Source organism: Chrysochloris asiatica, unplaced genomic scaffold (assembly GCF_000296735.1).
Source record: "Chrysochloris asiatica unplaced genomic scaffold, ChrAsi1.0 scaffold00124, whole genome shotgun sequence".
Lineage (NCBI taxonomy): Eukaryota > Metazoa > Chordata > Mammalia > Afrosoricida > Chrysochloridae > Chrysochloris > Chrysochloris asiatica.
The window spans coordinates 7,368,424-7,383,579 of NW_006408642.1; the positions used below are offsets into that span (position 1 = coordinate 7,368,424).

General features: G+C 39.9%; 1 protein-coding gene and 1 pseudogene across 3 annotated transcripts in view; one reads left to right on the top strand and one right to left on the bottom strand.

The window, feature by feature from the left end:
- KLHL18 (kelch-like family member 18) overlaps positions 1–15,156 on the bottom strand; it is a 71,545-nt gene that overhangs the window by 21,100 nt on the left and 35,289 nt on the right. For 2 of the 3 annotated variants that reach the window (XM_006868801.1, XM_006868800.1), the window contains exons 2-3: positions 3,677–3,807; positions 1,467–1,607 (exon numbers count right to left, since the gene is read on the bottom strand). In XM_006868801.1, coding sequence (XP_006868863.1) covers positions 1,467–1,607; positions 3,677–3,807 — 272 coding nt within the window. The remainder of the gene's footprint in view (positions 1–1,466; positions 1,608–3,676; positions 3,808–15,156) is intronic. The other variant, XM_006868802.1, reaches the window with a different exon arrangement.
- On the top strand, positions 14,101–14,509 carry LOC102822865 (annotated as a pseudogene).

Below are 15,156 nucleotides of genomic sequence, written 5' to 3' on the forward strand. Positions count from 1 at the left end.
CTATGCTGAGTGAAATTAGTCAATCACAAAAGGAGAAATATTGTATGAGGCCACTGTTGTCAAGTTAAGAAAAGGTTTTTTGGTTTTGTTTTTTTAAACTTTTTATTGTGAATTGAGTTAAAGTTCACAGATAAGATCATCAGTGTTACATTCAACAAATCACACACTTTGTTTCATTTCATTCCAATGATTGCAATTAGCTCCAAGTAACAAGTTATCCCACTTCATCACTGTGGTTCCTATTTTCAGTCTACCCACCTTCCCATCCCTTCTCAACTTTGTCTTTAGGTAAATGTTGCCCTTTAGATTTTAATTGATTATCTGTTTCATAGTGAGCTTACCTAACTAGTGCTGTTGTCCCCACTATGTAATGACCCACTGCTTGGCTGAAAGTGGGGCCATGAGAGTGATTCACTTTCCAGACCTGTAGGGTGGTTGATGGTCATAGTCTCAGGTTCCTCCCGCCTCTTTCTGACCAGTAAATCTGGTCTTTTTTAAAAAATAATTTTGAGTTTTGTTCCATATATTGTGCCTCTCTATCTGGGACCTTCTAATGTGATCCCTTTCAGAGCAATTGGTAGTAGTAGCTGGGTACCATCTAGTTCTTCTGGAGAAAAGGTTTTCTTGATGAAAGAAATACTCCATACTGGTTATGCTCTGGTAGCATAGTGGTTATGAATTGGGCTGCTAACCTCAGGGTCAGCAGTTCGAAACTACCAGCTGTTCCGTAGGATAAAGATGAGGTTTTCTGCTTCCGTAAAGATTTACAGCTTCAGAAACCCTATACAGGGTTGCTATGTGTCGTAACTGACTTCATGGCACATAACAACAACAATTACAAGTATAGTGGTTATAGAGTCCTGGTGTGGCTCTGTGGGTTAATGCACTGGACTGTAAAGTCGGTCTGAACCACAAGGACAGTAGTTCAAGCTCACCAACTGCTCTTTGGAAATCCTATGTAGGGTCACTATGGGTCAGAAGTGATTCAATGGCAAGTAACAATGACATGGTGGCTATGGGGAGAGGGATTATACATGGGCTAGAAGGCAGAAATATGTTAACATGGGTGATGGGGCAGACTACGTACAATAAGAGAGAGGTTGACAGGAAAGCTGAAGGTAGCAGGAGACATAGGGATGCAAGAGTTAGTGAGTACAAAAGGAGTTAAAATGAGGAGAGGTAAATACTGTTAACTGTTGGCACATGAAGGGGATTGTATTCATGAATAATAAAGCAAAGTATATGATCTGTTGAATGTAAAATTGAAGATCTGTTTGGTAAACTTTCACTTAATTCACAATAAAGTTAAATAATAATAATTAATAATAATAATAATAAAATATCATCCCTGCAGAGTAACCTTCATAAAAACTATGCTCCAAGGACTGAGAAAACTTTGGCAGGGGATTCCACACACAAAATAGTCACGTTTCTTGCTGTGGGTCAGGTCTCCTGCACCGCCTTACCGTTCTCGGAGAAACGTGCAGCAGGCGTCTTTGATGCTCTGCAACTGCAGAAAGCTGGCCCCCATGAGCAGTGACTGGACATTTTGCTGGTCAATGGCAAGGTGGCCGTTGTAGGCAAAGTTGATTAGGGCCTCTAGGGCACTAGAATAAAACAGGGAAAGTGTGAGACATTCTTCAGAGATGGTTCTTAATCCACAAGAGACTCAGGCCCTAACTGAGCTTTTATTTGTTATTTATTTATTGCCCAAATAATTTTATTACAGAAAGAAAAAAAAAAAGCTTTCTAACTACTTAATGAGCCAGCAGTGGTCATTTTTCTAGGTTCCTTTTTAGCCTGTTTACCTGTACACATAACCTGTGCAGATGTAGTCATACAATACCATTGAGTTTTTTACCAAAGTTTCCACAGGTTTATCATGTTTACTAGCTGCTACATAGCATTTCAACATTTAAACAAGCAATAACTTATTTCCTTTATCGGTAGGTATAATAACTATTACCATCTTAGCATCACTATAAGTAATATTTCTGAATTATAACTTCTTTGGAATCAATACCCAGAATGAGATTTTTAACATTTTTCCAGGCTTCCAATTTACACTAAGCATAAAAATCGAAATGCCTTATGTGAGGCTGCATGTGGTAAGGTCTCTCTCGCTTTCTCTTTCCCCCCTCACTCTATGCCAACAGGCTCAACACACTCTCACCTCAGGGCCTTTGCACTGGCTGCTTCCCCCAGATGGCTCACTCCCTCACTTCAAGCAAGGTCTTGGATCAAATGTCACCTCACCAGAGAGGCCTTCCCTGATCACCCTGAAATAGCACAGAGCCCCAACATCATTCACTAGCCTTTGCTTTACTCCCACTCATATCCACATGGGTTTGTTTAGTGTTAGCTCTTCACCACCAGAATGCTGACACAAGGAGAAGCACTGCTTTGTGTGCTCGCTGCCATACCAAAGTACATACAGCTATCAGCTCAGAAGTGTTTAATCAACTGTGTTCCCCTCCCTGCCAAGTATGTGCTGCACACCCTAACTTCTGTCTACGTGGTTGGAATTCCATTTGGGAGTGGTTGGTTGTCCATTATGTTAGTGAGCCAGGATTAGTGTCGTGTGTGCTTTACATCAACCTCTTCTGAGATACAAAAGAGATTAGACAAGTGAGTAGGTGAGAGTTGGGGGATGAGAGATGCCAAGCCACATGAAGATCGCCTAGAAGCAAAACTCAGAAGAGACAAGGACCTTCCTCCACAGCTAACGGAGAGAAGAGCTTCCTCGAGATTCAGCACCCTGAATTCATCAGACTCCTGAACCCACTTGTGGTATTTCTCTGGCAGCAGCACTAGTTAACTAAGACTGCACAACTCCATCCACTACAGACCTCAAGGAAGAAGAGTTCACAACGGCCTCTGAAGACGCACTTCTGTGTTTACTTGAGACTTCTGTCTTGTGGTGCATATAAAATACCCTCTCCACTTAAGGTAGCAGATCACCTTCAATCATCGAGAAAATGCCATAGAGTATCTAGCTACTCTCCCCTGAGTTTCTTTCCACCACTGTGAGATGAAGTTAAGCAACAAATGGCAAGTTAACGACTAAGGGATAACCTGGGTTTGACTTTCTTGGGACTCAATTTTACAACCCATCAAATAAACATGACACTTAACCTCTAGACCATAATGGTCCAATACAGTAGAAACTAGCCACATGTGGCTATTTCAAATTAAATTTAAATCAGTTAAAATGAAATAAAATGGAAAATTCAGCTCCTCAGTCCCACAAGTCACATTTCAAGGGCTCACTAGCCACATGTGGCTACTGCCTACCATTTTAGACCATGCAAACAACATTTTAATCACTGCAGAAAGTGCTAACGGACAGTACCTACCAGACTGTTGAGAGGGTAGTGAACAAGGACACTTGTGAACTAGTCTGCCAGCTAAAATGATGAGCACCGTAAAGTTCAGAGAATAATATACCACCTGCACCCAGCATCCAGTTTAAAACCCATCTCAGACCCTAGTTCTCACTGCATGTTATTCTAGTAATAAACAAAAAACAGTATCGAAACTCCCTTCATGATAACCCTGTCCCAGGCCACTGTGGACACTCCAACTTGTCTATAAATCACGCATTATGTGTGTGGTACTGTGTCTTGCTGTGAGCCTTCAAATGGCACTAAGCACCAAACTTGGAAGAAGCGAGTACCTTGGGTCCATTCCTTGCATTACAATCTCATCCTGCTTGCACTCCATCATGTCATTTGTAAACATAGCATGGAAGTACGGGATTGAGGCTGCTAAGACGATCCGGTGAGCACTGAATTTGTGGTCCCCAATCTGTGGGCAAAGTAAAATACAAAGACAGACACACTGAGGATTGGAAATAACAAAGCCAACCTGCCCCTTCCACAACCATTCCTCTGCCCACTGCAATGGTACCAAAGGCATCCAGAGCAGGACAGCACACGCTCACCAGGGCGACTATGAATTCTTTAAATTCTATATACTCAGGTATACTAGGAAAATGTAAGCGATACATTTCAAAAGGTATTAAAGTGGTTCTAAAAACACAAGCTGAATGCTTCAAGTGGTTGTTTTTACTTATATGACAGTCTGCACTGCAACCCTCCCAACTCAAATCCTAATTTTATTACAAGGCAGGTAATAAAGATAATACACCAGAAAGCTCTCCAAGAACCTTGGAGCACCTAACAATACAAAAGACTTCCTATGAAAACCAGCAATCTCTGGCTGCCTGATTTCAACCCCTAATCCACTGCCAGGAGTAATTTCTTTCAACTTTTAGGTGCTTCTTTTGGTATTTATGTTCACATTTCTAAAGAGTAAACACCTAGTGGCAGAAAGAGATGAGGAGAAAAAAATGAGACACAGGAGGCACCCATAGGCATCAAGAAAAAAGTGTGGCCTCTGGTAGATGACAAGAAGCCCAGAGCTCCTCTGACGAAAGTGCCCTGCAGGAGCCCTGGCCAGAGCTCTGCATGGCTCAGAGGTACAGAGGCCACCACTCTCTGATTTGTAGTAAACCCTCATCATCATGCACTTGGCCTAAGGAGTTCCATAAAATATCTTCCAACTATCTGCCAACGGAATTTCCTTTTAATAAGCGTTGCCATTTATAGCTCCAAGTTATATAAACATTTCCACTAAGAACTTTCCACTCTTTGGAGAAGAGCTAAATGATTATTTTTCTCTCCTTCTTCTAGGTCTGTATTAGTGAAATGCCAGCGATTCTTACTACTCAATGTTTGTTTCTTTGTGTCACATTTATTCAAGGATTCTAGTTCAGGTTCTGTCACTATTTCCTTTTATTAATTAAACATCAGGTTTATTATGTGTAAAATGTTCTTCAAGAGCACACACATATAAATACACACTATCTTCCAAATGCCAACAGATCCGTATCAGATTCAGATGATTCCGAATCTTGTAGTTCCTTATCTAACCCAGGTATTACTCTACTCTATGATACATGTTCTTGTTAGGTGCTGTCTAGTTGGGTCCGACCCATAACGACCATGTATAGGATTTCTAAGAAGCATCTGGTGGGTTTGAACTGCCGACCTTGTGGTTCAAACGGAACTTGTAATCCAGAGCATTATCCTGCAGTGCCACACCATGACTCCACTATAGATGTTGGGGACATTAAATGGCTGTGTACTTTGGGGTTTTTCATAATATTGAAAAAAAAATCATATAAAAGAAACAATATATAAAGGTTTTGAGGGGAGGAGGAAATGATGCATGTGCTAGAGGGTAGACCATGTTGAAATGGGTGAAAGGGCAGGCAATATGCAACTGGTGGGAGGTTGGCAGAGGAAAGATGGGGGTGATGGGAGACCCAGCGAGGAATGCAGCAGTTAGTGAGTAGAGGTAAATGCTATTAACTGTTGGTACATAGAGGGGATTGCAACTATGTAATGAAGCAAAGTATATGATCTGTTAAATGTACAACTGATGATCTGTCCTGTAAATCATCACTGAATTCACAAAAAAAAAGTTTAAATAAATTTTTTAAATCATAGCAAAACATTTATATATTTCTAAAAGTTGTTCTAATAAAGCTTATGATGAAAACCAGCAATCTCTGGCTTCCTGATTCCAATCCCTAATTCTACTGTCAGGAGCAATTTCTTTCAGCTTTTAGTCATTTCGTTTGGTATTATCTCCACATTTCTAAATTATATATTTTTAAAAGTTTCTTAAATGTTCACTACCTGTGATAGCCGACCTCCAAGACTGCCTCCAATGATCTCTGTCTATTGGTATTTACACACTTGTATTGTCCCCTTCAGGAGTCCTGGAGTGGCGTGTGAATTAATGCACTGGACCGTAATGTCGGTTTGAACTGCAAGGTCAGCAGTTCAAATTCACCAGCTGCTCCTCGGAAACCCTATACAAGGTTGCTATGAGTTGGAACCAACTTGACGGACTAACAACAACTGTCCCCTCCAAAGGAACCCTGCTGGCACAGTGCTTAAACATCTGGCTGCTAAAGAAAAGACAGGTAATTTGGAAATACCAGGCACTTTTTTGGAGAAAAAGATGGCACAGTCTGTGACTGTAAATATGACACAGCCTTGGAAATCCTAAGGGGTAGCTTTACCCTGTCCTATAAGGTCCCTCCTGGTCGGCAATGGGCAGAGCCCTCTCTCACCATGTGTCAGGGCTGGACTGTTGACCAAGAGAATACAGCAAAAGTGATGATATGTCATGTCCAAGGCTAGGCCCTAGAAGACAATGCAAAATCCTCTTATTCACTCCCATGGACTACTTGCTCTGGAGGGAAGGCAAATATATTCTGAAAAGAGGCTCATGTGATCTGGAACTGAAGTCTCCTTCTTCCTGACCCTGGAAGCAAATTATTCAGCTCCAGACAAGCCTTCAAATGACAGAAGCCCAGACAGACATCTGGACTCCAAACTCATGAGACACCAGGGTGAAATCTACCCAGCTATACTGCTGACCCACAGAAACTGTGAGATAATTTTGTTTCAAGCAACTAAATTTAGGGGTAATTCGTTATGCAACAAAAGATAACTATTCCATCATCATCTTAATTTGTATTATGAAAGATTATAACTATGCCAATTGTTAGTTAAATCAATATTAAGAGTTGCATTATTAGGTATATGTAAATATTATTTGTAACCAAACTATGTTTTATACACTATGCTATAAATTCTGTCTTGTATAATTTTTATTTTCCCTAAAGGCAATTAGCAATTGTACAATTCATTTTCCTACGTTCAAACATCTTTTTGGGAATTCTCTTTATCTATACTGGAGTTCCTGTTTACTAGAGAGCTCATTTAGTCCTCTTTTTAAAATTTGTTCCCCGGTTCTGCTATAAAATGCCTTTTAGTAGAACCTCCTGAGAACAGGTGCATACACAACAAATCTTTACTACCCTCAACTTGGAGCTCTGGTAGCGTAGTGGTTACAAATCAGGCTGCGAACTGCAAGGTCAGCAGTTCAAAACTACCAGCTGTTCCACGGGAGAAAGATGAGGCTTTCTGCTCCCGTAAAGATTTATAGCCTCGGAAACTATGTACAGGGTCGCTGTGAGTTGGAACAGACTCCACGGCACATAACAACAACAATAACCCTCAACTTGGAGTCCTGGTGTGGCACTGTATGATAAAAAACTGGACTGCAAGGGCGGTAGTTCAAACCCACCAACCGGTCCTCGGAAGTCCTACATAGGGTCGCTGTAAGTCAGAATCCACTTGATGGCAGTTAACAAGAACCCTCAACTTGGGGGATAGGCCCAAAAAAATAAAACTAAAACTCACTGCCACTGAGTAGGTAGGTTCCAATTCAGATTGACCCTGTATAGGTTTTCAGAGGTTGTAAATCTTTACGGGAGCAAAAAGCTTCATCTTGTCCTGCGGAGCAGCTGGTGAGCTCAAACCACCAATCTTGTAGTTAGTGGTCCAGTTTATGAAAGCACCATATCAGTTCAGCTGGGTTAAAATTATAAGTTGAAAAAATTTTTTAAAGGCATTTGCTTCATTATTATCTATCCTGAGCAATCTTATATAATTTAATGGCTAACCCTTAATATGTAATCATATTAGAACCTTTTAGGACTTCTCCTGGTGTGGTGCTGTAGGGTAGCAATAGGCCATAAGGTTGGTTTGAAACATAATGTCAGTGGTTCGAACTCACCAACTGCTCACTGAAAACGCTATATAGGGTCACTATGAGTCAGAACTATTAAGGGTCACTTAATAGCATCAACATGCATTCTTGAAGACTCCTGGTGTGGCACTGTAGGATAAACACTAGACTGTGACCTACAAGGTTGGCAGTTCAAATCCACCCAGCTGCTCCTTGGAAACTCTATACAGGGTCGTTAGGAGTAGGAACCAACTTAATGGCACTTAACAACAACATTCATTCTTGGAGTTCTGAAATTTCATATTGCCTTATGTTGGAACTGGTTTTCTTTCATTTGTTGTGCTGGATATTCAACTGCCAAATGTCTTTCTTGTCTTTTCAATCTCTAAAATTATTTTAGTTCTGGAAAAATCTTTTTATATAATTTCTATTCTCTTTCTCTTCATAAATTTCTATCAGCCAGATAATGGACTGCTTGGGATAATCTTCTAATTTCTTATCTGTTCTGCACTACCATCTTTTTTTCTTTTTTGGTCTATCTTCTAGGAAACTTCTTTATCTTTTCCTCTTTCTGTGTTACAGTTTTTTATACTGGGTAGCATATTTTTATTTTCTAAGAGGTCTTTCTTGTTTTCTGAAAGTGCCTTTTTCTTTTTATGAGAGTCTTGCTCATCTTTCAGAAATGCACTTATTTTCATACTCTCTCAAAATATTACACAATTTTAAAAAGAAAACCTTTCTTAAAAATTTTTTTCTGATTTCCTTTTCCTTCATTTGTTTTGGCTCCTGCCTTTTATGTTAGAGTTGTCTTTATGTGTTTGGTGACACTTGGGCTATCTGTTCATACTTTGGAGTGAGGTACTTCAAAAAGCTGTTTGAAAGCTCTGTGTGCACGGGCTTGCTGTATCAACTTGAGGACCATGTTAGTGTAACCAGGTAAGGATCTGCCATTTTATTGTTGTAGTAGTTGTTAGGTGCCATTGAGTTGGTCCCAACTCATAGCAACCTTATATAAGGTTTCCAGAAAGCAGCTGGTGAGTTTGCGGTTCAAACAAACCGACCTTGTGGTCTAGTGCTTTATCCCACATGGCACACCAGGACTCCATTTTATTAAAGATCTCTTAAAGTATTCAATATCTTTAGGATCTGTTTTGGGGGGGACTAATTTAGCTCTGGTAGTACAGTAGTTATGAGTTGGGCTGCTAACCTCAAGGACAGCAGTTCAAAACTACCAGCTGTTCCACGGAAGAAAGACGAGCCTTCTGCTCCTGTACAGATTGACAGCCTTGGAAACCCTATACAGGGTTGCAACAGGTCGGAAAACACTCCACAGCACATAACCCACCACCAATTTTAACAAAAGAAGATCTCCCAATCTCTTGCACAGAAGCACTTAGAGATATTCTGGAAAGTGGGTGGTCCTACCATTTATTAGTTAGAAGTTTCTCTTAAAATTCTTGTGGAGTTTCCCCTCACAACCTGTCCTTTCCTCTGTCTTACGTGCCAGAATTTGGAGCCTCTGGTTCTATATTTAAGTTTAAAATTCCTGATTCTTGACAGAGTGAGTGGTGGTGATGGTTTGTTGTTGTTGTTAAGTACTGTTGAGCTGCTTCCGACTCACAGCGACCCTGTATAGGGTTACCAAGGAGCGGCTGGTAAATGTGAATTGCCGACCTTGTAGTTAAAGCAGACCTTGCGGTCCAATGCATTATCCTACAGGATAATGCCACACCAGGACTCCTAGTAGTGGTGATACAGGCATCTAACTGCTTTCAATTCATCTTCTACCTGCTTTTAGTATTTGGGGTCTCTAATTCTGGAGCTATTCCAGGATTCTGTACTATAAATCATCTTCTTACTGTCTTCCCCTAGCAAGCACTTAACTCTCAGTTCTACTGGCCCACTACGTCCATTACAGATAACTTCTGGATTTGACAGTCCCTTACTTCAAGTCTTCATTTGCTGATTATCTCTAACCTCCTTCACCATCATTAAAAATAGGCTACAAAAAGTAATAGAAAAACTGTGTACTCAATTTGATGTGTGTAATTACTAAGCATTACTTTCATCTACAAATTAAACATTAGACTGAAGAGCAAGCTCTACTTATATCACCAAGTGACCTGGTTTCCAAAAAAAGCTCAGCTAGAGAGAAGAAAGGACTACTTTGGGACATGCTGTTGTTGTTGTGACGTCTGTCAAGTTGGTTCCAATTCAGCCAGATTGTACCAAAATTATGTTTATGCAAACAACAGAAGACAAACTTGGTGACAGGGACTGCCTAAAAATTAGACACTTATGTGCATTAAAATAGTTCATTAAAGAAGTAAAAAAAGAACCCAGAGAATGGGAAAAAAAATATGACAATGCCATGCAGACAAGGGACCTTCAACACCTCAGTAAGAAAAAAGACAATTTAAAAAATGGGCAGACTGTCACAACTGTAAAGGTAGAAGTTTTGTAACAAAAATGGGGGAGTAGTTAACTTACAGTCCAGAAACAGAGGACCCTAGGACCATCAAAGGAGAAGAGCACAAACAGATTGTGGGACCCTATTCAGAGAAGCAGAGACACCAAAGATGGAGGCAGAGATGGGGACACGGAGAGAGTGAGCAGCTGAGGACTCTAGATTCATGCAAAGAGAGAGACTGAGCGCTGGCAGCCAAGGGGACAGGCTTGTACAATGTGCCCTTTGGTTGTTTAAATTATTACATATTCCAAAGTGTTTTTGCGTACACTCCCTTATCCCCCCACCCCCACAAAAAACCCCTCCAGAAAACCAGAGGGAATGGAAGCAAATATTGTTGAATGATGCACAGAGGAGATTGTAATCACTGCAATAAAACGATGGTATAAAACTGATGTTCTCCCATGTAAACTATCACTCAGTTCACAATTAAAAAAAAAAAAAAAGGGCAGTGGAGGAGGAAATGGACAAGAACCACAGGGAGGAAGTAGGATAAGTGATAGTACATTGAAGGGACTGGAATCAAAATAAAATGAAATGTATGATTTGTTGAATGTAAAATTGATTATTTGTTCTGTAAACCTTCATTCAATTTAAAATAAAAATTTAAAAAAAGGGCAGATGACAGGAACAGACCCTCTATAGGATTTCTAATGAGTGGCTGGTGAGTTTGAGCCTCCTGTGGTAAGCAGTCCAGTGCTTATCCCACAGTGCCACACCAGAGATGCAAAACAAAACAACAACAGGAATTATTCTCTCTCACCCCAGCATTAATAAGAAAGTTAAAAAAAAAAAACACACACACAGAGAACAAATGTTGGCAAGGTGTTTAGAGACTGGAGCCTTCATACAGTGCTGTTAAGATGGTAAAATAGTGCAGTAGACAACTGCATGAAGCTTCCTCAAAAAGTTGGAAACAGAAATTCCATACAACTCAACAATCCCACTACTTCTTATATATCATAGAGAAACAAGAGCCATGACACAAATAGATACATGCACACTCACGTTCATCATAGCACTCACTATTCATATTTACACAAAGACAGAAGATAACTATAGGTCTACAAATGGCAGAATAGATTAACAAACCTTGTTACACACACACACACAGTAGAATACTATGCTAAGTTAAAGAATAAGAACAAATCTGCAAAATACCTCATAACATGAACGGACCTGGAGGACATGGCATTGAGTGAAATTCATCAATTACAAAAGGTCAAATATTGTATGAGACCATTACTGTAAAAAGTCAAGAAAAGGTTTTCACTAAAAGAAAAAATACTTGATGGTTTCCAAGCGTGGGAGGGAAAGAACGGGTAATTCATTGGTTAGTGGGTAGACATGTGCTAACTTGGGTAAAGGGGGAAGTAGCATACAGTAAGAGGAAGACTGACAGAAAAAAAAAAAAAAGATGGAGGCAGTAGAAGGCGCAGAAGGAGAGAAACAAGAGTTAAAGGCAACTGAGATAAATACTATTACATACACCTTCATGCAATAACGGTGATCTATGGGGAATCCTGGTGTGGCGTTGTGGGTTAATGTGTCAGACTGCAAAGCCATTTGAACTGCAAGGTCAGTGGTTCAAGCTCACCAGCTGCTCCTCGGAAACCTCATACAGGGTCGCTATGGGTCGGAATTGACTCGATGGCACTTAACAACAACAATGGGAACATGTATGGATAGACATACACGATGAATGGGTTTGGGAAGGAAAGTGGGAGTATACCCACAAATCCATATACAACTGACAGAGGATATTTGTATATGAGTATTTTTGCCTTTGCTGAAAATATATTCATGAATGTGGTAGAGCATACAGGGGTAGTTACTAAAACTTCTTGAATATAATCAAACACACTGAGGGAATGAGTCATTGGGCCTAGGGGCTCAGGATAATAGTCTTAGGGACACCATAGTAAAATGGCATAACATAGTCCACAAAGACAATGCTCTACATACTACTTTGGTGAGTAGCTATCTAAGGTGCAACTATTAGTGTCTCCCTGTTTGGAGGAAAGAAGAGTGATGAAAACTGAAGATGCTTGAAAATAGTTCAATGGACTAACGGAACATGTAAACATCAGTCCACATGACCTTGAGACCAGAAGAACTGGATGGTGCCCAGCTACCTCTACTAATTGCTCTGAAAAGGATCCAGAAGGTCCTGGGGTCCTGGACGGAGTAGGAGGAAACTGCAGAACAAAACTCAAAATTACAAAAAAGACGAGGCTTACAGAGATTGCCTTTTAGTCCCCTCCTTCCCTTCCCATCTGGAACTGAACTCGCCCTCAAGGCTCAATTTTCAGCCAAACTATAGACAGGTCTACAAGGGGAGTAACATTGGTAATGTACGCACACTTTAAAATAATCAAACCCTGGAGATCAAAAGGGCAGCATTTACCCAAGGAAGAAGTATAGAAGAGTTAGGAAAGGAAGAAGAATACAAACAGGAAACACGGCAAAGTGGGACAGTAATGTTAGTTACACTGAAGGGGCTGCAATCAGTGAGCTGAAACTATAAACTGTCAAATGTAAAACTGATAGATTGGCTCTATAAACATTCACCAAACTCACAATAAAAAGTTAAAATAAATACATAAAAATAAAATTCTGCTTTTTTTTTGTCCAACATCATAGCAAGGGTGATTTGTAGTAGCTGCTTTACAAGCTTCGTGATACCGCCCAAGGACTACAAGAAGAAGAAAGATGCCACAAAGTCAGCCAATAAAGACAAAGAACCAGTGAATAAATCTGGGGGCAAGGCCAAAAAGAAGTGGTCCAAAGGGCAAGTCTGGGACAAGGTCAATAACCTGGTCTTGTATGACAAAGCCACGTATGACAAGGTCTCTAAGGAAGTTCCCAACTATAAGCTTTTAACACAAGCTGTTGTCTCTGAGAGACTGATGATTCAAGGTTCCCTGGCCAGGGCAGCCCATTGTTGTTGTTGTTGTTAAGTGCCGTGGATTCGGTTCCGACTCATAGTGACTCTGTACAGGGTTTCCAAGGCTGTAAATCTTTACGGGAGCAGAAAGCCTCATCTCCCGCGAAAGGTCTGGTAGTTTCGAACTGCTGACCTTGTGGTTCACAGCCCAATTCGTAACCACTACGCTACCAGAGCTCCTTTGGGCATTTCTTTCCTTTATAGCTCCCCCACTTTGAGTAGCCAATGTCCAAGTTGCCCATTCCTGTATACTCTTCACCTCTCTTTACAATGGGCATAAACACGATCTCTTCCAATCAGTCGGACAGATAGTTGTCTTCCAAATTTCTTGGCAGAGATGAGTGAGTGCCTCCAGTGCTGCCTCACTTTCTTGAAAGATTTCAATTTTGATTCCATCAATTTCTGGAGCCTTGTTCTTTGCCAATTTCTTAAATGCACCTTGGACTTCTTCCTTCAGTATCACTGGCTCTTGATCATATGCTACCTCTTGAAATGGTTGAACATCAGCGACTTCCTTTTGGTACAGTGACTCTGTATCAAAGGAAGTGACTCCTTCCATGTTTTTTTTTTTAGTAAAGTTTAAAGTTTATTGATTTCTTAGTAGGTAATAGTCAGACAAATGTATTGAGATACATTCTCCATCCAGGAGGGAATATAAAACTACACTTGTATATACTAAGGTATAAAACAAGAGTCCATATGACAAACTGAAACAGTCATTTCAATTTTCACATTATTAACCCTCTGAAACTCTATACAGGGTCACTATGATTAAGGAATGACTCAACAGCACCTAACAATAACAACAACAACAGAACAAACTCTGTGTTATATATTTTTTTTATTTACACAATGTAATGTGTAACATCTATTCATGTTATGTCTGACAACAACTACAACTCTGGTCCCAACTTCCCATAATATCTATTATATTAAAATTTTCAGGTACACATAACAATTTGTAATAGTGATTTGTATTTCTTTGCAATGAACATAAAATTATTATCATTATTGGCCATGCTATCCCGCCACACCCTCTCTGATCACTTTGCACATCTGCTTGTCTGCACCCACTATGGCTAACATTCAGCTGCTGGAAGGAAGATGGCATCTGGTAAAGTGCAAAGGCTTTGATGAATACATGAAGGAAATAGGAGTGGGCATGGCTCTGGGAAAAATGAGTGTAATAGCCAAACCTGATTGTATCATCACTACTGATGATGGCAAAACCCTCACCATCAAACAGAAAGCACTTTGAAAACAATACAGTTTTCTTGTAACCTGGGAGGAAATTTGAACAAACTACAGCTGATGGCAGAAAAACTCAAGACTGTCTGCAACTTTACAGACGGTGCTTTGGTTCAACAACAGGAGTGGAATGGGAAGGAAAGCACATAACACGAAAACTGGAAAATGGGAAATTAATTGTGGAATGTGTTATAAACAATGTCACCTGCATTCAGACCTATGAAAAAGTAGAATAAAAATTCCATCTGTACTTTGAATAGGAATTAGACGTGAGAATGAACAAGTTCAGATCAATGAGCAAATCTCTATAATGCTTCGTTTTTGTTTTTATTCTCATTATTGTGTTCAATTATTTCTCTCACAAACATTTACATGCCACTGTTTCAAAATGTTGGTTTAATTCAGATCATCCCTTTGGTTAGTAAATATATGTGTTTGTGCTAAAAATGAAAATATATAGATAGATTATTATTACTATCCCTGGAGAAGTATATCATAATTGGAAAAGTGGAGAGTCACTGACAAAGAGGAAGACACCCAACAAGATTGACACAATGGCAACAACAATGTGCTTAAACTTAACAAAAATTGTAAGGCTGGCATAGGACCAGGCAGGGTTGCTGTGAGTCGAAACCAATTTGATGGCACTTAACAACAACATTGTTTCCAACCTTTTCATTCCAATATTCAGCAATAATTAACCCCACTTTGTTGGATACTTGATCAATTTCAGACTGAATGGGTAAAATTCTTCAATTTCATCATCACTGATTTTCTTTCTTTATTTAAATGTTTTATTGTGAATTGTGTGATAGTCTACATGGGAGAACATCAGCTTTACATTCATTCCATCATCCATCATTTCGTTGGCATAGTTATCATC